General features: G+C 42.0%; 1 protein-coding gene across 1 annotated transcript in view; it reads left to right on the forward strand.

Moving 5' to 3' along the window:
* The window catches only part of TMEM106B (transmembrane protein 106B), a 913,836-nt gene that overhangs the window by 544,170 nt on the left and 344,154 nt on the right, over positions 1-25,512 (forward strand). Inside the window, exon 4 of the mRNA XM_044066752.1 lies at positions 11,878-12,037. Within this exon, the coding sequence (XP_043922687.1) occupies positions 11,878-12,037 (160 nt within the window). The remainder of the gene's footprint in view (positions 1-11,877; positions 12,038-25,512) is intronic.

Here is a 25,512-nt window from a genome sequence, read left to right on the forward strand (position 1 = left end):
TGTTTCCTCAGTTTCTTCTTCTGACCAGAAATATTCTTTCCCTCCTTATGAGGATTATGATGCTGAGGAATCCATTCCTTCATCTTCTCCCCCTGAGGATTTCTCTTTCAGGGAAACTTTGCATGAAATGAGGGAACATTTCCACTGGGAAGGACAGGAGTATTCGGAATCTAAGAAAAGACTGAGGGATTTTCTTCTTCTTCCCCAACATAGACCCCTAGCTATTCTTCCTGTTTTGGATATTGTGGATGATGCCTTTTCGGAGGCTAACTTAACCCCTGACTCTTTTCCTTCTGCTCCTGTTAAGCCTGATAGATATTACAGGGTTCCTGATTCCCACCAGTTTTTATACAAGAACCCTTCTGTTGATCCTGAAACCATTTCTCAGGGTCCTAAGGGAGTTAAGGCCGCTTCTGCCAAAAATCCCATTCCTACTGAAAAGGATTCTCGATCCTTAGAAAGATGGGGCAAAAAGGTGTACACTTTTGCTACTTTGTCCATTAGGGCTTTAAACTGTCAGTTTCATATGCTGAAATACCAGCAATTTCTCTTGTCTGTTTTAAAACAAAAGCTTACTTCCATTTCTGCCTGTGCAGATGATAAGGAATTACATGACTTATTGCATGCCACTGAACAAGTTGGGAAGCATGGTTTACACTGTGGATTTGATGCATTGGAGGCTTCTTGTAGGGCTGTGGCCTCCTGCACAGTCATTAGAAGGCATGCATGGCTAAAGGAACAAAATTTGCCTGAACAAGTAAAGGCTAAATTATTGGATGCTCCTGTTCAGCATAATGTTTTGTTTGGATCAAAAGCTGAAGAGGTGATTAAAAAGATGGAGGATAAGGCGAAATCCATGCAAACAGTTAAAGATTTCTTACAAGTACAGCCACCTAGATTTAGCAGGAATTGGCCTTCAAAAAATTGGTCCTTTCCCACTTCAGACAGGCCTCAGAGGGGTAGATATAGACGCTCTAGAGGAAGGCCTCAAACACAAGCTTCTTATAGACCAAGACAGTGGACTGCTTCCACCCCTAGGGGAGGAGAGGACAGGTCACAAACTCAAAGGAAACAAACTCAATGACTCCCTCTGTTGGGCTACAGGAACTTCTTGCCTGGAAGCCCCTCTCGGAGGAAAACTCTCTCTCTTTTTTATGAAAATTGGACTCAAATAACCCAAGACAAGTGGGTTTTGGATGTGGTTTTAAGAGGTTACAAATTCCATACCTTGCCAAGGCCAAGCGGATGGCCAGACCTTCCAAAACATCAATGGCCTTAAACCAGGTGGAAGCTCTTTTGGCTATGAATGTCATAAAACTGGTTCCACTTTCAGACATGGGAAAAGGTTTTTACTCTAGGCTCTTTCTAGTCCCAAGGAAGCAAAACTCATGGAGACCCATTCTGGATCTGTCGGTCTTGAACACCTTTCTAGAGATTCCAAGATTCAAGATGCTTACTCTACAGCAGCTACTTCCGATGCTGTCCAAAGATGCATGGATGGTAACTTTGGATTTAAAGGAGGCATATTTACACATTCCCATCAGGCAGGATCGCAGAAAATACCTCAGGTTCAAGGCCGGATCGAGGCACTTTCAATTCTCTGCGCTGCCCTTTGGATTGTCTACTGCGCCCAGGGTCTTCACCAAATGCCTGGCTCCAGTAGTAGCTTACTGCAGACTCAAGGGAATTCAAATTTACCCTTATCTGGACGATTGTCTAATTCAGGAAGACAGCAAGGATGTCTTACTCCAGCATCTAAAATTTGTACAAAACCTCCTCAAGTTCCTGGGATTCTCTGTAAACATAAAAAAGTCAAATTTGACACCATCACAACAGATAACTTTTCTGGGTGCTCTTCTAAACACCACAACCCAGATGGCATTTCTGACATCCAAAAAACAATTACAGCTGGCTTCAACTTTCAAAACCTTGGCAACTTTAACTCAACTATCTGCAAGGAAATTCCTGCAGGCTTTGGGTTACATGGCCTCCTGCATCCTTCTTGTACCATATGCAAGACTACACATGAGGAAAATACAGTGGTACCTAAAAAGTGTATGGTCTCAGCATTGCCACAGTTTAGACATACTGATCTCCGTCCTTCCTTGCCTTCAAAAGGAATTTCTTTGGTGGTCCAGGGCATGTGCTCTAAACAAAGGAAAACCCTTCTGTCTGCCTCCTGCCACTCAGATTCTAACCACAGACGCCTCGGATTATGCTTGGGGAGCCCATTTTCAGGGCAACTGTCTGCAGGGCCTTTGGACAAAGGATCAGAAGCACCTGCATATCAATTTAAAGGAAATGTTAGCCGTTCAGAAAGCTCTATTGGCCTTCAGGAATCTTTTACAACCAGGACAACTACTGATACGGACAGACAACACCACAGTTATGTGGTACATAAACAAGCAAGGGGGATCTCATTCCTACCCCCTTTGCAGACTAGCCATGGATCTATGGAACACAGCTCTAACTTGCAATCTGGATCTTCAAGCTCAGTTTCTACCAGGGAAACAAAACTTCCGGGCAGACAGTCTGAGCAGAAACCTTTCGGATCCACACGAGTGGATGCTGGACACCAAAATATTCAGGATGATAACAGCAGTCTGGGGATGTCCTCACATAGACCTCTTTGCATCCCATCTCAATCATCAACTACAGAATTTTTGCACCAGGCCTTTCCACAGAGAAGCTTGGAAAGTGGATGCCCTGTCATTCAGTTGGAGGAACCTCTCAGGATATGCCTTTCCGCCTCTTCCTCTTCTTCCACGGGTCTTATTGAAGATAAAACAGGACAAGCCCAAGATGATAATCTTGCTGGCTCCAAATTGGCCTCGGCAGTTTTGGTATCCATCTCTAAAAAACCTATGTCTGGAGCCCCCTTGGGTTTTACCTCAGTCTCCGAACCTTCTGTACCAACATCAGGGTCAGGTTCTACACTCTCATGTCAGAACTCTCAGCCTGGTGGCCTGGTTTATCCAGGGCCTTTGATTTCTTCTTTCCTACTCAAGCAGGTTATGGATGTCATTTTTGAAGCCAGATGTCCTAGCACTAGAAAATCTTATGCAGAAAAATGGAAAAGATTTTGTTCCTGGATGCAGGCTCAGGATTCTGATCCTCTTTTTCCTAACATTACCTTAATTTTACTTTACTTGACAGATCTCTTACATGAGGGTCTCTCTTTCTCTACCATTAAGATACATGCCTCTGCTATTTCTGCTCATTATAATACAGACCCTTCCATCTTTTCCCACCAGCTCATGAGACAGTTTCTCAGAGGAGCTAAGAACTTAAGACCTCCTAGATCTCCTCCCATTCCTGCTTGGGATCTCAACTATGTTTTGGAAAAAACTAACCTTGCCTCCTTTAGAGCCTGCTGCCTCTTCTGACATCAAGTTTTTATCCTGGAAGACAGCTATCTTGTTAGCCCTAACTTCTGCCAGGAGAGTTTCAGAGTTACAAGCTCTTATGGCTGTGGAACCTTATATTATTTTTCATCAAGACAGGGTATCTTTGAGGACTAATCCTACCTTCATGCCTAAGGTGGTTTCCAAAGTGGCTTTAAATCAAACTATCCACTTGCCAACCTTTTTCCCCACTCCTCAAAATAAAGGGGAAAGGATCTTACATTCCTTGGATGTACACAGGCAACTACGTTTTTACCTGGACAGAACCAAGGACATCAGAAAATCAGAACAATTGTTTGTTTCTTATGCTTCAAGTTCCCAAGGTAAAGCCATTTCAAAACAGACCATTTCTAAATGGATTGCTCATGGAATCAGATTTTGTTATTCACGCCATGGAATGCAAATTCCAGGGAGTATACGGACTCATTCCACCAGAGCGGCTGCCACTTCTGCGGCCTTCCTCAAGGGAGTTCCTACCAAAGACATTTTGGAAGTTGCAACTTGGAGTTCAATGCATACTTTCTCTAAGCACTACAATCTACCTCTCTAAGTCTAGGGCAGGCTTTGCCTCTGCAGTCTTGCAGGGCCTTCTAGCCGCCCCTTCTTCTTTATGACCACCTCCCTTTCTTTCAGCTTTGGGATTCTACCCTACAGTTATGACTGCAACAGTGAAACACGATTAACATAGTACAGTTGTGTACACCTACCATAAATGTAGATGTTCGAGTGTCTTCACTGTTGCAGTCTGGGTTTCCCTCCCTCCTGTCCCCTCTTATGTTTACTTTTGTGTAGTTCCTTTTTTCACTATTCTTCTGAGGTGTATTTGCAAAGGTTATGGGACCTTTTTCATTTTGGGACTCCTGACATTTGGGGCAAGAAAAACTGGAGAAGATGGCGTTGGCTGTCAGCTTTGTACTCCTGGCGCTCTGACATCAGGGAGCATGGTTGAACAGCCGATGCCGGACCCAGACTTTGGGATTCTGGCCGACCGAGGGCTGCCTGCCGGCAAGGGAGAACCCTACAGTTATGACTGCAACAGTGAAGACACTCGAACATCTACATTTATGGTAGGTGTACACAACTGTACTTTCTGCTGAGCAGTGCAGACACAGATATAATTATACGAGTCACCACCAGTCTGTTTCATTATTTTTTGTTCTGATACATGCCTACCAATCAGTATTGATGCAGCTTTACTGCATGCACATTTGTTTCAGCCTGCAAGGTGAGATTTCTGAATCAAGTTTACTGCCACAGAAGGCTGGAATGACTATCAGCACATAAGTGTGTATGATTAACTTCTGATGTAGAGCTGACTCTTTTGCAGACCATTTGCCATTCTGTCCCCACAATCCAGTTCCGCTTGAGGAAGAGTAGGCCCAGGAACCTGTGCTGCAGAGTCCAACTTCTATGGCACTTTACATGGTCCAGTGCTGGGGATGTGGACTGCTTTGCTTGGGAAGTTTGGATATCCCTTACTGGTGTTCAGCCCTGTCCACACATGTTTGTCCCTGCCACAGCTGCAGCAGATGATTTAGGCTGTGGTGGGTCATCACATTGAAGATCACATTGGCAGAACTGAGTCCGTCTTTCAGCAAATAGCAGATTCATTGGAGTGGCAGGCTTTGACCAGTGAACCATCAGAGGGTTGAGAAGCCCATTAAATCTGCTTTCTATGAACACAGGATGGCAGTGGTGTTTGGGAGGTTGTCCTCTGGGCCACCTTGATATCCCCACTGTAGCCAGTGTTTTCCCCAGAATGGTGTAGCCCCCATCCTAGTGTATGTGCCATGTTTTGTGCATTGGTCCACCCTCTTATGTACCAGCCTTGATTTGATGTGACTCTAATGAAAGGTTGCTTATACAGAGCATATTGCACAAAAGTGAATTTGGTAGAGATGCATACATACAGAGGGTTGACAGTGATAGAAGGGGTAGAACAGAGCTTCCCTCTACCTGGCTTGGACACCTGTGCCCAGTGCAAAACCTTGGATTGTATGTAAAACCATCTGTGGACCTACAGAGCTGATCTAAGTATTTTTTTTTGCACTTGCTGTAACTATCTTAGTGCTAGCAGTTCTGTGCAGCATTTATTGATTTGGTTGAAGTTATCCCTGTTTTTCAGCGTGTACTTGTTAAAGAAACACCATCTGTTTGTTACTGTATTGCTCTTAGGTAATTTTAATAGTATTCTGATATTTTCTAAACCTCCCCTGATACTACAGAAGCTGTTCTGAGTTTGCCATTCTCACAAGTTTGCCAACATATTTCTAAGTTTTGCAAAGTTTTTCTGTGTTTGTAGAAGCTTTCTTATGTTTGCACATTTCTTCTCTATTTGGAAACATTTCTCTGGGTTTGGAAGCTTATTTCCAATGATTCCTCATACTGCAGGAGTTCCACATTTTGTTGTAAAGCATTTGTTAACTGCACCTGAGCTCAAAAACAGTTAAGAAGGTTTTATTCTACACTCTGGTTTGAGTAGAGGGCTGATTTAACCCGCCTGAGTTGGGAACTGCTAGTGGAAGGATTATTGTGTGTTTGTCTGACTGACCTGTGGGCTTAACTGTGTAAGTCTTTCATCCTGCTGGTGTAAAAGCCTTGAGTTTGTGCATCGTGCAGATGTGGTTATCAGTGCCTTGTATATACGCAGACCTCTCCAGTTTAAAATCTTCTATAGGAAATGCTGTCCATAGTCACCCATTGTTCATAGCAAAGATCACATTGGCAGAACAGAGTCCCTCTCGATCGAAGATCTGCCAGTCTGCACGGGAGGCAGTACCACTGCAGGTTGTCATATAGTATACTCCTGAGCACCCATTTAGACGTTTAAGTGACTCTCCCCTACTCCTTCCCATCTCTTAAGGATCTGGTATAATGGATAGGTGCTTCCCTGTCATCTTTGTTTCTGGCCTGGTGTGGATATGGGCATCCTGAGGCAGTGTAGTAACTGCCTCATGTTTACTGACAACCATATGATTTTAGAACAGACAAACATGTAGTCTACCCAATCCTCCAAGACTTCCTAAAAGTATCTATCACTGGCCCTCTGCACACTCATAAAAGACAATACCGCACACAACATGCAACTCTAAATCATAGTAGCCTAGCTTCCAAGCCCATAAGGCAACACACCTCGCAGCCAAACATTCTAGTTTTTGGAAATTCCATTGTAAGACATACTGGTGCCTCTTACCAGGTTAAACATGGAGCAGATCACAGGAAGCTGTCTGTCTGGAGCCAGGATCTGCCAGATCATGCATGCACTTAGGATTTTTAAATCACAAGTACCAGCATGACACATTCCTAGTCCATGTGGGTGTAAAGGATCTAAGACATACCTCTCTGGACTATATGAAGAGAGACATGATGGAGCTCTCAGAATGTGTGACCCAGGCAGGTATGAATCTAGCCTTGAGTAGTATCCTACCTTACCAATGATGTTGATGTCGCAGTACCAGCAAAAAATGATTGAATTCAGCAGTTGGCTTAGTTTCTGGTGTCACAGCAAGGGGATCCTGTACCTGTTAGCCTGGAGAGGCATTGATCAACAAACCACGATGCTTTGCCAGAGGTGGTTTGCACTTGTCAGCACTTGGCTAGCAAAAACGTTATTAATCTCCGTCGTGGCTTTTTTACATCTTGCCAAGTTGTTAAACCCTCCAACATGACAAAAGTCACTTGCAACTACCTAAAGGTACTGTTGCTCAACAGTAGAAGTTTAAATAAAAAAACTGCACTCCCTGGAAGCACTCCTCACCCTGGAGAATGCAGACATGTGTGCAGTCACAGAAACATGTTTCAGAACCATGGGAAGTACCCCGGCTGTCAGACTACAATGCCTTTCATACAGTTCGATCCCTCTCAGCTCAGGATAAAACAAAGGGAGGAGGTATCTCGGTGTTAATAAAGAAAAAGTACACTGCTAGATTGGTCCAGCAACATGACTCACTTGAGCTTCTCCATGCCTAGCTAACCATAGGTATGACCCCCTATCATATCCTTGCTAGCTACAGATCCCCTAACATGGAAAACCACACCGCCTACTTAAACCTACTGGAATCTTTTAACATTTAGCCTAGCACCATATTTGTGGGTGACTTTAACTACCCCTCCATAAACTGCGAGACTTGTACGACCCATAATTCACTTGCTCAGAGGTTTTTGGAGCTGCTCAATGCAAACACCATGGAGCAACTAGTTAACTCCCCAGCTAGAGGTACAATTATCCTACACCTAGTACCTATGAACATGGGGGGATGCTGCTTTCTCCCATGCATTAACTCCTCCCTGGTAACGTCTGACCACAAAATGATCAGCATACTGGGATGCTTCTTAAATAGCTTAAAACTGAATCTGTCAGGGATGCTGGAAACCCTATTTAACCCCAGCCTACAGACAGGCTTTGCCCCAGAGGAATGGAGGATTGCAACAGTTTTCTGTCTGCACAAGGGGGGCCTATCAACTGACCCAGGGAGCTACAGACCCATAAGCTTGACCAGTGTTAGCTGCATGGAGAGAATTATCATGGACCTGATAAGTAATGACATAGGAAATTTCCAAACACTAGACCATACCTAATTTGGCTTTATTAAAGGGAGGTATTGCCTGCACAGTCTGGTGGACTTCTTTGAGAATGTCCCCAGGGCCGTAGATGAGCATAAAATGGCACACACTGCTTATCTACACCTGGCCAAAGGTTTTGACACAGTCCTATCTGGAATCATAGATAAACTTACTTAGTTAGGCAAAAAGCCGTACATAGTCAGATGGAAAGCAAACTGGCTCACTGACTGGACACATGTCCATATAGGTAAATCCACCTCCAATAAACCTGTTACTAGTGGTGTCTCACAGGGCTTAGTGTCGGGGACCCCCCCCCCGTTTGGTATGTACTTCTCTGAAGTGAAGGCCAGTGTTGGGGGCCTCTGCCTCACCAAGTTTGCTGATGACTGTAAGATGGGAGCAATCACTGAATTCCTAAATGATGTTGACATCCTACAGACAGGACTAAAAATGGCAAACCGCTAGCAAAAACATGGTCTGAGACCAAATGCTAAAAAAAAAAAAAATCGTAATCTCACCCTTTGGTAAATCAGATATCCTTGCAAATTATAATATTGATAGCACACCTCTAAAAGTAGACCCAGTGGTGAGGGGACATAGATTGCTAGCAACCTAAACTGACCACCCGGTAGCTATGCTAGTGAGGAAATCCTTCTGTTTGGGTCAATTTATAAGTAAAGGCATGGCATCAAAATCAAAGGAAGTCACAGTGCCATTGTACTCTGCCCTCATCAGGCCCATAATAGAGTACAATGCTCCCTTCTGCATGTACCTAGCCAAGCACTTAACACCAGTTGGAGCAGTCTCAGAGGTTTCTCACTAAAAAAAATATGAAGCGTAAGACACATGTCTTATGCAGACTGACTAAAGGCCCCATCCCTTTACTCCATTTCATATTGTTTATTGAGTAGTGACTTGTTGTCCTACAGGGCATTCTCTAATCCAGCCCTGATGAAACATTATACAAGGGTTATGCTTTCCATGGACCTGAACCTTATTTATGACTTTAACAGAACTTGCTGGAGAGACAGATTTGTTTCCCAAAGGCTACCTCATCTATGGAATAAACTTCCCACCTTAGTAAAACAAAGCCCGTCCCTCTCTCTCTCTTCAAAAAGAATTTGGATAAATGAATGGGGAACCATAAATAAACTCCTGGGGTACTAACCATGTCCTTATGGACACAGACAATCTGTAAAATTCCTCAGGAGTCCAACACCAGAAAGACCCACTACCCTGATATACCTCATCCCATATCTGGGGAATTAAGATGCAATATTGTCATATGCTGAGCATTGTTGGCTAGGCTTGTAAAAGCTCCTGTCCCATTAGCCTAGTAATCACCTATGAACCTTATCTCAGTTTTCTGTGTGCACGCCTACCCCTGTTTGTTAGAATTGTTTCATGTTTGTCCATTTATTGCATTTGGTAACCAAGATAAGTGTGACTAGGATCAGAGTCTTTTTTAGTGGAGGCCCCTGGATAAAAGCTTGAATATACATTTAAAAAACAGACAAGGAAAAAGCATCATACAGTGACACAGCTGATGGCAAGATGCAGAAAGGAGGAATAATTTACCTTGATAAATGAGATTACTTAATTACAACAAAATAAAAAGTGCCACCTACATAGTATTCAAATGTGCATTTTTACATATCTAAAAACAATAATCAAAGCAGTTTATGTAGAAGTTTTAGAAAAAAAAGGAAAGATCAAAGGTTTAGAAGGAGACTGTAAAAAGGGAAAAACTGGTTACAGAAAGAGATGCTGAGTAGGTTATAAATAAAGAAAAATAATATTGTAAGAGATTATTGGCAGAGGGAGCAAAAGAGAAGGTGATGTATAAAACAAAAGGCGATAGAGGAGTGTTTTTTTATATATATATATATATATATATATGTCAACAGATCAAATCTTTGGTAGTATTCATGAGGGTACATTCTGTAGTTTGTTTTACCATGTGGTACACTGGGCATTCCTAGTGGAATGACAAGTTTTATAATTTGTTTGTTAATGTAGGATAGCCTTGCTGTATTGTGATTTTATAACATAAAGAGTATGTAGCGTCTGGTTTCTTACAGTGTGTAGGGAGTCACCATAATGGTTATTGGATTTTTCAGTAAAAGACAGTTGTGATTGTTTTGATCTAAGTGATATTGGAAGATGTTAAATGTGCTGTTGTGTTTAACTGGCAGGGTAATGTTCAGGCTTGTATTTTAATGTACTGTTGCTGTTTACAATAAGACGTTACATCTTTGTAATATAATCCATTTAATTTTCTTGCAAGTACTTCACAGTGTTCAGTTTTGTTAGGGTAATTTGCTGTGAATTTAGTTAGTTAACAGCATTGCTCTAATTTTTGTAGTTTAATTTTTTGCACATTACTAAAAATAGCTGATGCATAAAAGCGAGTTGTATTAGAAAAGGTTCAGTAAAGTAGGATTTTGCCTTGTAAAGCATACTGATCTTTTGATTTGTTTTTCTGTTTAGGAAACCTGTATATTTATCATATTCTCACTTGACAAAGCATGTCCTACTTTGATAAGCTTTATAAAGATAGTCTCCAAATCGAAAAGAGCTCCCTAAGACTCTCCTAAGTGGCATACTTTGTCATCCTTTTACCATGTGATATTATGGAAGAGCTTTTAGGGATTTTATCTTGTTAATGCATAAATAATAAAATAGTTGCTGTTGAAGTTAGTACAAGTTAAATGAGGCAATTGTCGTAACATTATTAGATTATTGAGAGAACAGCATTTCAGTTTATTACATTCTCACATCATCTGCCTAAGAATGTATAGTTTCTAATGTTTTGGTTCCTTTTACTACTGTTTTGATGATCACCACCAGTACAAATTTTATACGGGGTGACAAATTTCACCTTTCTGGATGGAGTACAAGTTTCTTGCATAGAAGAGCTGAGAGAGACTTCAGCAGACATAGTTGTTGGATACAGGTGGTGTATGGTGTAAGATGCACATGGCTAGAGTTGCAGGTTGTGATGGGTAAATATGGTGCCAAAAGGGAAACGAGGGAGGTAATATACTTGGACATTATACATAAATAATGAAATGCCTCTCTGGCAACACTTTGCTCTTAAGAGGAGTACCTTGCTCAATTTGTATTGCTGTTTAACTGAAGGGACTTCCACCCCTCTTCCCCTGACTTTTGTCCTCCTTTTCTTTCTTAAGTCATCCATCTTCACAATTCTGTAATATACATTTTGTTCCACTCTGTTTGCCATCAGTTACTAGCCCATCCCTAGCTCATTTGTTCCCCACTACACATGCTGAGGGTGAGTGCACCTCCTTTTGTTCCTTCAGATGCCTGCTGGAGAAGGGGCCATAGAGGGCATTGAAGGTTAAACCCTATCCACCATACCCCATGCCAGTGGCCCCAGTATTGACCTTCTGGCCATACTGTGCATGCCTGACTCTGGCTGCAAAATGCAGTGCTTGTTGCTCATGCAATGCACCCATCATGTGTTACATGCTACTAGCAAATGCACTGTAACACTTGGTCCCTCTCACCAGGATGGGTCGGCCAATAATTTTCTGCTTACTATCATCATTCCCAGTCCTGAGCTTGCTAATCAGATTCGTGTGACATGGGATGTAGTCAGGGTTTTCGTGTTGTTTGTCATGTTGTATCCCTCCTTTGATGTCAGGCAGTTTACTAGAACTATGTCACCAGACTCTGACAGTTGTGTGTCAGACGTGCTTGTCTACAATAGGGCAGCATCTTGTATGTCAACAGTAAGGTTGTTATAAGTAAGTAGAAGCTCTTCCAGTATGTGTGTCATGCTTTAGTTGAGTCTTAGAACAAATTAAAACAAAAAAGTAATGCTGTGAAAAAATGAGAGTTGTGATTTTCTGGAATCTGTTTTGATATATTTCTTCTTTTTTTGTAGAAAACTATACGTGACTGCTTCAGTAATCCTTTGCCTGCTGCTGTCTGGGCTGGCTGTATTCTTCTTTTTTCCACGCTCTATTGATGTGACATATGTCGGTGTGAAGTCTGTGTATGTCGGCTATGATCCCAACCAACGGGTAGTTTACTTGAATATTACAGTAAGTGTGTTCAGTGAACTATCTCTTTACTTATTTAAAAATGTTTATATTTTGGTTAATGATTATGGAATATTCCTGTTAGCATACATCACATTGCTGTATAGATAAATCTGTATATATTTTTGTGCATTGTAATAGAGTATATGTTTTGAAGTCTCTTGCAGCAGGTGTTTACAAACTTAGTAAGTATCCTTTGGAACTAGAGGCAGCAATATCTGCTTCTAATAGCAGACTAGAAACGTTTGCATGTAGACCCATGGCTCTTCTGCACATTCAGGACCTGTATCCGTAAGACTGAGATTGAGATTATTCCTCCTCCTTTTTCATGATGACTGTCTTTTTGTGAGAGAACTTTAAATGGGGATGTTCTTCATGTTTCACTGTTGCAGTCATTACATTTGGGTTATCTGCTTGCAGGTAGCCCTCAGTCGGTCTGATTAACAAAATCTTGGGTCCTGCTTCAGCTGCTGTCCCTTCTTCCATGGCGTCAGGTCGTCAGGGGTATAAAACATGCAGCCGACACCATTACATCAGTCTTTCTTGCTGCACGGTGCCCGAAGCAGAAGCAGTTCACATGTGCCGGTTGGCCAACTCCTGAAATTTTCGTTTTCGAGTTTCAGAACCGAAGTCTTCAACTAAAGCTAAGTACCCTGTTGGGGAAACTTTTTCTTGCTCCTTACCAATGTCAGTAAAAGTTAAGAATTGCATTACTTGTGGAAAGCAAATACCTCATAAAGATTTTCATTCATAATGTATTCCTTGCCTAGGCCCTGACCACGACATACCTTGCTGTTGGTTTTATGCTTTCTTTAATCAGCGCACTATCCGTCGTCGGTATATTTTCACCTCTAAATATTTCGGTTCTCGGTTTAATTATCCAGAAATGTCATCGATTAGCCATCTGACTACCGTGATTCCAAAAAAAATGCAAAGATAAAGACAGAGAGAGGCTGCTGAGGTCAAAAACTGCCGACGACGCTTCTCCTAAGCCAGTTGCCAATTCACCGGTACTCAGTGAGGCACTTTCGCAGCCCCTGATACCCGCTACTTCTGATTCGCAGGCCTCTACTGAGACCCATTCGGAGACCGGTATGCCGTGAGATGCTTCAGCTATGGAACCTGTGGATGTCTGTACCTTGCATGGGTCTGGGGCTGCTGTGCAGGCACCAGCTTCTGAGGGTGTATTCAGGCCTACGGACTTGCATATTAAACTGACGCCTCCTTCTTTACTTAGGCCTAAATCTCGATCCATGCCTAGCCCAGCCCACATGCTCAGGCCTCTATGCCTAAAAAACAATGATTAGAATGGCTGAATATCTAATAACTCTAATCAGGGGTAGCCAACCCCCCCCCCTTCTAAGAGGCCTAGGACTTAAGTTGATTATGAATCTTCTGATCAGGATTCTGTTTTTTCTGATTCTTCTGATGATCTGGATTTGCCCTTAACTACTTATGAAGTTTCTGATGCAGAGGACTCCATTCCCTCTGCTTCCCCTCCTGAGGATTTTTCTTTTGGGAAGCCTTACATACTCTAAGGGAGCATTTCCACTGGGAAAGCCAGGATTTTTCTGATTCAAAAAAGAGGCTTAGGGATAGCATACCTCAACATAGGCCTTTAGCTATTCCTCCTGTACTAGACATTGTTGATGATGCTTTTTCGGAATCTAGTTTGGCCGCTGATTCCCTGCATCCTGCTCCCAGAAAACCTGACAGATACTACAGGGTCCCTGAGTCCCACAAGTTCCTGTTTAAAAATCCTATTACAGATACAGAGACTATTTCACAGGGGCCCAAGGGCATTAAGACTTCTACTGCTAAAACCTACCCCTTCCGATAGAGACTCCAGCTCGCTGGATAGATGGTAAGAAGGTTTACACTTCTGCAGCTTTGGCAATTAGGGCTTTAAACTGCCAGTTTCATATGTTAAAGTATCAGCAACATGTTATTGGACTGCTTAAACAGAAAATGATGTTGATTCCTGACTGTGTGGAAAATAAATAATTACAGGATTTAATGCATTCTGCTGAACAAGTTGGAAAGCATACTTTGCAATGTGGTTTTGATTCATTAGAGGCCTCTTGCAGGGCTGCTGTTACTGGGTCTATGCTCAGAAGGCATGCTTGGCTTAAGGAGCAATCTTTGCCTGATCATGTTAAAGCTAAATTGTTGGATGCTCCTTTAAATCAGGACCACCTGTTTGGCAACAAGGCTGAGGAAGTTCTTAAAAAGATGGAAGATAAAGCTAAATCTATGCAAACTGTTAAAGATTTTTTACAAGTTCAGCCTTATAGATTTAGTAGGCAGTGGCCCTCTAAGAATTATTCCTTTCCAGCCCCTTCCAGGTCTTCTCAAGCCAAACCCAGACATAGCAAAAACGCCAGGTTTCAGCCCCAGGGGACACACAGAACTAAGCAGTGGGGGGCCTCCACTTCCAAATCTGGGATTAATAAGACTCCCCCCTATGGTAAACTGTCTCAGTGACTTCCTTTTAAAATTTCCAAGCACTTATCAACTGACTGCCCCTTTGGGGGGAAAGATTGCTCTTCATGCAAAGAATTGGGAACTCATTACCCAGGACAAATGGGTTTTAAATATAGTGTCCCAGGGATACAGATTTCACTTCCACACGTTGCCAACACCAAGCGGGTGGCTGGACCTACACCTAAATCAGTGGGCAGAGGCCCAAAAACAAGTACTTTCTCTCTTAAGCATGGGGGCTATTCAGCTGGTACCAGAAGAGGAAAAGGGACAAGGTTTCTACTCGAGACTTTTCCTAGTACCCAGAAAAGACAATTCATGGCGTCCTATCCTGGACCTGTCTACTCTAAACACCTTTTTGGAGATTCCAAAATTCAAGATGCTGACTCTTCAATTACTTGCTATGCTAGGCAAAGATGCCTGGTTGGCAACACTAGATTTAAAAGAAGCATACTTGCACATCCCAATCAGGGAATCTTGCAGAAGATACGTATGCTTCAAAGCAGGCTACACTCAGTTCTTGGAACTACCCTTTGGCTTATCTACTGCGCCCAGGGTCTTTACAAAGTGCCTAGCTCCAATTATTGCATTTTTCAGGCAAAGAAATATTCAACTATACCCATACCTGGACGATTGTCTAATTCAGGCAGAAAACCAGGACATACTTTTGAATCATCTGGCCTTTGTACAAAGGATTCTAACTTGTTTGGGGTACACCATAAACGAAAAGAAGTCACACCTGGTACCCTGTCAACAAATTATATTCCTGGGAGCAAGCTTGAATACAACTTCCCAGATGGCTTACCTCATGCCAGAGAAACAAATTAATTTGACAACCTACTTCGAACAAGTGGCCACAAAAACCCTGCTATCTGCAAGACAAATACTGCAAGCCTTGGGGTTCATGGCCTCCTGCATTCTTCTAATTCCATATGCAAGACTGCATATGAGGAAACTACAGTGGTATCTAAAAAGCCTATGGTGTCAGCATTCTCAAGACCTAGAAACTGATTCCTATCATACCTTGCCTACGCCTAGAGTTCCTTTCGTGGGAAGAGGCCTGCCACCAAAACAAGGGACTACCTTTCACACCACCCCCTGCCATCCAAACCCTAACAACAGTCGCATCAGAGTATGCATGGGGGGCTCACCTGGCAGGGAAGTGCATTCAAGGCAAATGGAACCTAAGTCAAATGCACCTGCATATCAATCAAAAAGAAATGTTAGCTGTACAGAATGTTCTGACAGCCTTCAAGGACCACATTCTTCCAGGACAACTAATGGTAAAGACGGACAACACCACTGTTATGTGGTACATAAACAAGCAGGGGGGTACACATTCTTACCCCCTCTGCAGACTAACCATGGCATTGTGGAACACAGCCCTGAGCAACCAAGTGCACCTACAAACTCAATTCCTGCCAGGAAAATTAAATACACTGGCAGACGGACTAAGCAGAAACCTCATGGACCCACACGAGTGGAAACTGGAACCAAGGATTTTCAACATGTTAACACGCAAATGGGGGAGACCAGATATAGACCTGTTTGCCTCTCCCCAGAACTACCAATTGGACAAATTATGCACAAGGACTCCACACAAACAAACCTGGAAAGTGGATGCTCTGTCCTTCAGCTGGAAAAACCTATCAGTCTGTGCCTCCACCCCTGCCTCTGCTTTCCAAAGTACTACTAAAAATTAAACAGGACAAACCAAGGATGATTTTGATTGCTCCAGACTGTCCACGCCAACACTGGTGCCCCCTCGTGCGCAGTGTGTCATGATTATCTCCATGGCACTTGTCTCAGACTCCTTCCCAGCTGTCTCAGCAGGAGAACCAGATTCTGTACCCTCAGCTTCTAACACTGAACCTTGCAGCCTGGCTAATTACTTAATCTCTCCTTTACCATCCCTCAGCAAACCTGTGATGGATATCATTTTAGAGGCAAGGAGACCTAGTACTAGAAAATCGTATGCTGAAAAATGGAAAAGATTCTGTGCCTGAAACCAATCTCAAAGGATGAGCACAACAGCGCCCAGTTTACCTCAGATTTTACAAAACTTAACTGAGGTGCTTCACAAGGGCCTGTCTTTTTCATTAAAATCCACGCTCGGCCATTTCAGCTCATTATAACACAGCCCCCCTCTTCTCTCATCCACTGCTCAAGCAGTTCCTCAGAGGGGCCAAATATTTGAGACCACCCAGGAGAGCTCCAACCCCAGCCTGGGACCTTAACTTTGTCTTGGAGAAACTCACTGTACCTCCTTTCGAGCCAGCTGCTACTGCAGACGTAAAATTTCTTTCTTGGAAAACAGCTTTCCTTGTAGCAATCATTTCAGCTGGAAGGGTATCTGAATTACAGGCCCTTATGGCAGTGGAGCCTTTCATCATCTTTCATGCGGACAGGGTGTCCCTCAGAAACAATCCATCCTTCATGCCCAAGGTGGTATCCAGTGTGGCACTTAATCAGTCCATTCATTTGCCAACCTTCTTTCCCAATCCACAGAATAAAGGGGAACGGATAACTGCATTCCTTAGATGTGCACAGACAACTTAGATTCTACTTGGACAGGACTAAACCTCAAAGTAAATCTGAACAACTGCTGGTGGCATTTGCTGCAAGAGCAGAGGGGAATGCTATTTCAAAGAAAACCATTTCTAAATGGATAAGCCATTGCATTCATTTCTGCTATAAGCACCATGGAAAACGTATCCCCCAGGGGATCAGACCTCACTCCACCAGGGCTACATCTACCTCTACAGCCTTTCTCAGAGGTGTCCCTACCAGGGACATGCTAGAAGCTGCTACCTGGAGTTCTGTACATACTTTCACCAAGCATTATCATTTGCCAATTTTCTCTAAATCCAGAGCTGGTTTTGCCACTGCAGTCTTGCAGGGCGTTATAGTTGTTCCTAATGATATCTAAATTCCTCCTCTCAACCATAGCTTTGGGAATCTACCCAAATGTAATGACAGCAGTAGTGAAACACGAAGAACATAGTACAGTTGTGTACACTTACCATAAATGTAGATGTTCAAGTGTATTCACTGTTGCAGTCCTGGCTACCCTCCCTCCAGCTCGCTAACTTCTTTTGGCTATACCTCTTCTTTCCTTTACTATGCTTAAAAGCCTTTTTGGTGTATATGCTTTTTGGTTGTAGGTATATCTTTGTACTTTTATATTTAATTGCTTCCCATTAGGGGGGCACCTGACATCTGGGGCAAGAAAACTGATGTAATGGCGTCGGCTGCATGTTTTATACCCCTGACGACCTGATGTCATGGAAGAAGGGACAGCAACCATTGCAGAACCCAAGACTTTGTTAATCAGGCCGACTGAGGGCTACCTGCAAGCAGATAACCCAAATGTAATGACTGCAACAGTAAATACACTCGAACATCTACATTTATGGTAAGTGTACACAACTGTACTTTGTGAACATTTCTCTAATGGTGGACATAATGATGTCACCTGTTTTCTTTCCTGCTATTCACATAGTTCTGATAATAATCCTAATAATCATTGTAGAAATATTCACAGGTTTGATGCCTGTACATATAAGACATCAAGGTGTTGCCATTATCACAGTTCATGCCTGGCACTTGCATTGCCGTTGTTACGTTGAGAGTAATACAGTATGAAACACTGTCTTCTCTGGAGGAGATGATTTTGGGAATAGGAAGGATTTAAGAGACTTTTACCTGATTGCTTTTTTTCAAGATTGTGGATGAGGGGATGTCAGGAGATGCACTGAACTCCATTGTTCCTGGCGTTGAAACCAGGTTGAGGTAATGAGTGAATGCAGCCATAGAGTGGTTGGGATTTGTAAGGAATGTCACCATGGAGGTGATGAATCTTTCTCCCTTTCTGCTGATTGGAGAAAGCCAGAGGACAAGCAACCCTCTTCTCGGAAACAGATAAAGATAGTGAAATCTCCAATCCCTGTAGCTTCATGCTGGATAACCCTCAGTTTATCAGAACCTTAAGGATCATGAAACTGACCATGTTTTTGGGTGACATCTTTATTGCTTGGGAAGTCAGCGGAATTGGAAGTTCAGAGATTCATTGATTATTTAAATTCTACGACATCCTTTTTGAAATTTACCTGTGTATTTAGTCTTAACATAATCAATTATTTGGATGTCCTTATGACTAAAGATGTCACCAAAGAGGCTATTATGAGTAGTATATATAGAAAAGCCCACATATTCTAATAGCTTGTTGCATTGTAACACTTGTCACCCACAGTACCAAAAAGGGGCATTTTCAAAGGGCAATTTGTCAGATTAATCAGAATGGTGTCCGATGATTTGATATGTGAAGAGGAGGCTGACAAATTGTCGGAAATGTTTAAAATCAGAGGATATCCCCCTAAGTTAGTGAGGGAACGTGTGCCTAGAAATTAATAGGAAAAGACAAAATGGTGAATTAACATCAATTTTTACAGCTAGGGAACCTGATTTGTTGGAGGTAACCCAAACACCCCCAATCATTGATTACACATGTTCATTTATTACTACTTATACAGTGGAGCGTGACACTATTTACAAGATTTTGGAGAGAAATTGGAAAGTTTTCTAATGTTTTGATTTGAGAGACCTTTATGGGTTAGACCCAGAATGGTTTATAAAAGGGGAAGATCCTTGAAAAATTTATTGAAAAGTAACACTAAGTCTATTGTTCGAGCTAGAAAAAACATTTGGTACATTTAGGTGTGGGTTTTGTAACCAATGCACATATATTTTGGAGTTAGATAGAATTAAAGTTAATAACCAGGTAATACATGCTTTCTTTCATTGTACATGTAATTCTCTGGATATCATTTATTTAGCTAAGTGTAAGCTATGTGACAGTTTTTATGTGGGCAGGACGCAACGTAAATTCAAACAGCATATTTATGAACACATACTTGACATCAGGAAGCAGCAGATTAATAATTCATTATGTAAGCACCTGGAAAAATACCCTCAGTATGGCTTTTTGTTTTTTGACTGAATGTGCTATATAAAAATTTGGAAGGTGGGCCATGGGTTGATTTGATAGAACACAAGAAATCTATGTGGCAACTAAAATGTAATGTTTTTATGCCACCAGGTCTCAATGAGCAGCTTTCTTTAGTTAGTATTTTAAGACTTTTGTCTTATAAGGTTTAATTGAGATGAATGACTATATTATATGTCTGCCAAATCTGTATTTTGTATGGTTTTAATTGAAATTTTTATGTATGTTTTTTAAATGGGAGAAAAAAGTCGTGATTTTTTTTTTTTTTTGTGAACATTATAAATAAGGGGTGAGGTTGTAATGTTTAACTGATTCTGAAGAAGTATGTGAATTAGTTGGACAAAAGTGTTTTGTCTGAAAGCTACAGTGTTTTTTCTTGGACTCTGCTTTTTTGGCATTAGTTTGCTCTTTGGTTCTGAGTTTACTTTTATTTTGACTATGTTCATGGCATAAAGAGGGCAGAAAAAGTTTGGCTTGTTCTTAAAATGGTAGTTAATGTTTGAGGTCTTTTTTTCCTTAAGAGACCTCTGACAGGCCATCCTGGATGCACCTTTTTATGTGTGGTCCTCTTCATCCATCTATTTCAGGATATGAATGATTTCCACAAGAAGAGAAAGCTTTTGAACTGCTGATATCTTTCATGGGCACTATCCCCCAGTCACTCATCTTCATTTGGATATTTCTAGTTCTCAAAATCAGGCCCCCCTCATATGTCAAGAAAGGCCGTCAGGCATTAGACAATGCTCCCTTTCCATGATATTGCCAACTAAGTTGCCCAGGAGGAAACGCCTGCTGGACTATCAGTAAGATTCCTGATTATTATCTTGAGCTGCTTATGGAGGCTAATGTGATTTTCCAAGTTTGCCTCACCATTAAGGGGTCCATATTGAAAGATCATTAAGTTCACAGCATAGTCTTGAATGTCCGTGTGTTAGAGCGGTTAGGTACCCCATCAGGAACAATTCTGCTGAAGGAGCCACCTTTTCATAGTTTTTGGGAAGGAGTGAGACTCTACTGTTCAAGGGTGATGTAGAGGCTGTGCCTTCTTTAGGATGAAGCTAAGGGTTATACTTCCGCCACATAGTTCAGAAGAGAAACTGAATGTGTTTAGTCCATCCGGGATGTCACTGACTTCAGTGAAAATATTCAGTGTGCCTTAAACTGAGTGATGACTTTCCAGGAAGTTGCACCTATGCTGCTGAATGCCCAAGAGAGCTTCATGCTTGTGATCTGCACAGATGTTTATTGTTACTAGTTACTGTTGGCAGTCATTCAGGATTCCTACCTACAGAGAGTCCAGTGTCTGGACAGACTTCACGAGCTCTCTTTCTTCCTCCACCTTCAGAAAACTCTGCCTCTGTCTCTCTCAGACATCAGTATGTCAGTGGCATGGGAGAGAAGTTGGCTGATGCCATCTTCAGATCTTTATTGCTTCAGTTTGGAAAGTGTACTTTGTTACAAGGATTATCAGTCATCTTGCTTCCAGGAATTCAGATAAGTATCGTAGTGGGGAAATGTTTTTTTTTTTTCTAACTGCGTTGTAATTGTTGATGAAATCTTTCACAGATATCTGATAGTGACATTAAGTAGTCAAATTAAATAAGGAAGTAAACCCCAAACAAGGCTTGTCGCTCCTTTTGTATATTTTGGCTGTGCAACAGAATGTGGACAGTTGTCACCAATGTGCTAGATTCAACCATGTGGCAGTCCAGTGTCACATGTAGTCTCTCCGGGATTGTTTTGCTCATAGGAAGCAGCATACTTCGTCCAAATATGCCATTGTCAGTGAAAGGCCTCAGCTAACCACTCTTTGAAGTGTAAGACCTGGAGAAAAGAACAAAAACTCACAAAAGCCTTTTGGAATCTGAAGGTTTCCCTGTGCCTGACAACTGTGAGGTAAGAGAGGTATGTTCACAGCTCCTGCACCCAGAGTTAGTTACTGGTGTAGTCTGTGGTGCATCCAGTTTGAAAGCCACTGTGCTGTCAAACCCTCAAATTTCCTTGGATACCAATCTGTGATGCAGTCATTCAGTTTAGAGGCCTCCATTAAGGACCTTGGAGCTGAAGTCTGTTTTGTCCATAAAAGGAAGAGTGGTTGGAGGGAAAGAGGGCAATAGTTAAGTGGGATAAATTGATCCTTACAATAGAACAAGGAGGTTTATGATTACCTGGTTTTAAGGGATATTTTAGAGCTAGACAGTTGATACTGTTAAACATAACCCAAGCAGAAAGTTATGAGTCAAAGTGGAAAGGAATTGTAATGAAGTAGGGGGGATTCAATAAATATTGAAAGAGTGGGATTTTGGATGCAGATCCTTAAGGAGAATAACAGCTGTCATACAGAATTTTATATTTGTAAAGTAATCAAAGGGATAATAAGAACTAAGCTAGTATGGGAATGGAGAAAGGAAATTCTGCAGATAGGATTGACTACAATAAGGGATATAAAAAAATAGCCAAGAGGGGGGCTAGAATTTACTGGAGGAAGCTGGCAAAGGAACCACCATATTGGAAACAGATAATTAGGTAGGGAAAGGTTAAAGAATAGGAAGAGGCCAATAAGACATTTGGACTGCAGGCTGAAGATTGCCTTCCCTATCAGGGATTGATATCTGAGTGTAGTCAAACAGAAAGGAATAGGGGAATCCATTATTTTTTGAATTTTTAATTGACTCTAGAGCAGAAGCTGCTGTTAAAAGATGGATAAGTAGTTGGACATATAAAATATTGCATGATAGAGGAGGTCAGAAAAGACTGAGACGAGATTATATAAGTAATTTACAAATAAACAATGGGAGGACATATGTATAACTATCAAATGTGCAACAAAGTTTAGGAGATTTAGGATTTTTGCTCATTGTGCTTGTGTAAATAGTTTTGTATCCAAAGTAGACTCCACAAAGAATTTTTCCTCAGGTAGATGGCAAATTTTGGAGGTGTAATGGGAAAGAAAGAGGTACATGGTAGCATAAGTTTACGAGTGTAATGAGTTGGCAGACTTTAAAAATTCTCTACAGAGTATTCTGTCAGGAATACTGGATGAACAAATAAGTTTATAAAATAACTCAATGGGTTGCCATCTGGCTTACTGACAGAACCCACACTGTAAAAGTAGCCGACTCCAAATCCTGCTCCAGACAAGTGGAGTACCTCAGGGTTCAGTCCTGGGACCGCTCTTGTTTGGCAATTACTTCTCTGAAATACAGGCCAACACTAAGGGACTCTGGCTAACAAAGTTTGCAGATGACTGCAAACTGGGAGCATTATTGAATCCCCAAATGATGTGGATACTCTACAAAAAGGCCCTACAGAAACAGATGCTTGGTGCCAGAGCCATGGGCTCAAGCTCAATGCCAAGAAATGTATAGTTATCTCTTTGGGAAAAAAACATGTACCCGTGAATTACCGCATAGGTGGCAGTACACTAAACACCAAAAGTGTGATAAGAGACTTATGGACACAGGTGGACAGTGGTCTCACCTTTGATAACCACATCGCCACAACAGTCAGGAAATCCTTCTATGTGGCACACCTCATCACTAACGGCTTTTCATCCAGAAAAAAAGGAGGTCATTGTTCCACTGTACTCATCCCTCATTAGACCCATTATAGAATACAATGCCCATTTGGTATGTACTTCTCAAGACATCTGAAACAACTGGAAAGGCCACAGAAATACCTCACTAAAAGAATCACAGGCCTAAAGCTGATGCCCTATGCTGACTGCCTTAAAAAACTCCAGCTATACTCTGTCGCATATCGTCTACTCAGAGGCGATCTCTGCTTAACATACAAGGCCATGTCAAACCCAGAGCTGTTGGACATGCTACACTTAAAGAAATCCCAATCCCTCAGAGCCACACGCTCCAGGGATCTAAACCTTGTCATCACAATAAACAAAACATGCTGGAGGGATATGTTCCTGACCCAGAGACTGCCCATACATGTCAAGCAGAGCGCTTCTTTGGCCCGCTTCAAAAGGAACCTTGATGATTGAATGGGAGAAAGGAAATTCACCCCGGGGATCACGTCAGTCGCCCTGCTAGACCAGGGTCCAGGGAAGTAAATAGTGTGGGAAGAAATAGCCAGGGAATTGTTTATAGCTAGGCTTATATAAGCCCTAGGGCCGATAGCCTAGTACCAGCCTATGTAACTAAGGACATTTTTTTTTCCATAGGTTGGTACTAGGCTATCAGCCCTAGGGCCTATACAAGCCTAGCCAAACGAGCGGTCCCAGCACTGAACCCTGAGGTACTCCACTTGTCACTTGTCTGGAGCTGGATTTGGAGTCAGCTACTTTTACAGTGTGGGTTCTGTCAGTAAGCCAGTTAGCAACCCATTGGGTGACGTAGGGATTAATGCCCAGCTTAGTAAGTTTATCTATGATTTCAGAGTGGGGGATGGTGTTAAAGGCCTTGGCAAGGTCTAGATAGGCTGTGTGGACCACCTTACCCTTGTCCATGTCTCTGGAGACTGATTCAAAGAAGTCAGTCAGGTTCAGGAGACAAGATCGGCCCTTCACGAACCCAAACTGGGTGGGGTCCAGTGTTTGAAGGATACCAATGTCTTTGTTTATAAGTTCCATGGTAATACGCTCCATGGCTTTGCAGATAAGGCTCGTCAGACTGATGGGACGATAGTTTCCGGGATCCAAGGTGGATCCCCCCTTGTGGAGTGGGATAACTATAGCTCTGCGCCACACAGTGGGCACGAAACCTGAGGTGAGGCTATGATTAAACATGACACTTAGGTGAGGTGCCAGTTCATATTGTAGTTCATGTAGTACACAGCCCGGATTTTTTTACCTGGGATATAGGATTCGAATTGCCTAGACACTATAAGGGCTTGTTAAGTCTAATTTTGGTGCCTGACAAAAAGCGATGACTAGGAAATGGAAATTCAAGTCTAAACGAACCATACTTGAAGTAGTGAATATTGCAAAAGAGATAAAAGAATAGGAAATAGGATCTTTAGAAAAGGATAATAATAAATTACATAGAAAAAAATGGAAATGGTGGGAATGATACATGCAGAAAAAAAGGTTTTTGAGGAGGAATGAGGTTTGAGAAGTCAGGAATTGAACAATTTATGTAACATTGGCTTGATTACAATGTAATTTATACTGTCTCTAAATGTGAACTTGTTAATATGGATTGATCACCTTTATATAAGTGTAAATTTTCCTGTGTCACAAGCAGTAATTCAAAAAACAAAGGGAAGGGTGGTATCCCAACACTACTTGTTTACCAGTAGCTTAGCAAAGGTATCAGGTGTCTTCCCCAACCAGAGACTCATGAAGTATTCACCCATTTGATTCCATGGCCCAAACCATGCAAATCAAAACCAGTGACCATCAGCTTGCCTAGGCCTTGATTTGATGGATCTTTATCATACTCCTGTACCCAGACTACTTCCAAGGATCTTTACCAAGTGGCTCAGCATTTCTTGAATTTTTTTAAAACCAAAGTGGCCTACTTTGAAAATGGCTACATTATCAGGAGCTGTTTCTAAAAGAATAAGGATTGAACCTACGACAGAGAAGGATTAAGGCATAACTAATTCAGAAGCAGATGAGTCCGCACATAAAACTAGATGACTCCCCTTTCACAGTAAGTCAGACAATGGACAAACACTTTCCTGTTCTTTTCCACTAGGAAGCTTTCAAATGGGAGGCAAAGGAATTCACACAAGTATCCTTCCTTATCACTGCTGCAGTTTTCCTTACTAAAGGGATATCCTACCGAGGATAGCCATATATTTGCCCAGCATTCCAAAACCTCGGGCCCTTCCAAACACCGTATGTCAGCTATATGTTCTATATGTATAGGACGTAAGGTATAAAAGTGATGTACAAGCACCTAATCCTTAGAGTTGCTTTGTCACCAGTCCAAACACTACCTTTCTAAATTCAGTCTATAAAGTTGTTCATTGTGTTGTTTCAACTACTGAGCCTGTGGTGGATAAGTATCCCATTGAGAACATTTCCTTCTTT

The sequence above is a fragment of the Protopterus annectens genome, chromosome 3.part1, assembly GCF_019279795.1.
Source record: "Protopterus annectens isolate FY-2018-M chromosome 3.part1, PAN1.0, whole genome shotgun sequence".
NCBI lineage: Eukaryota > Metazoa > Chordata > Ceratodontiformes > Protopteridae > Protopterus > Protopterus annectens.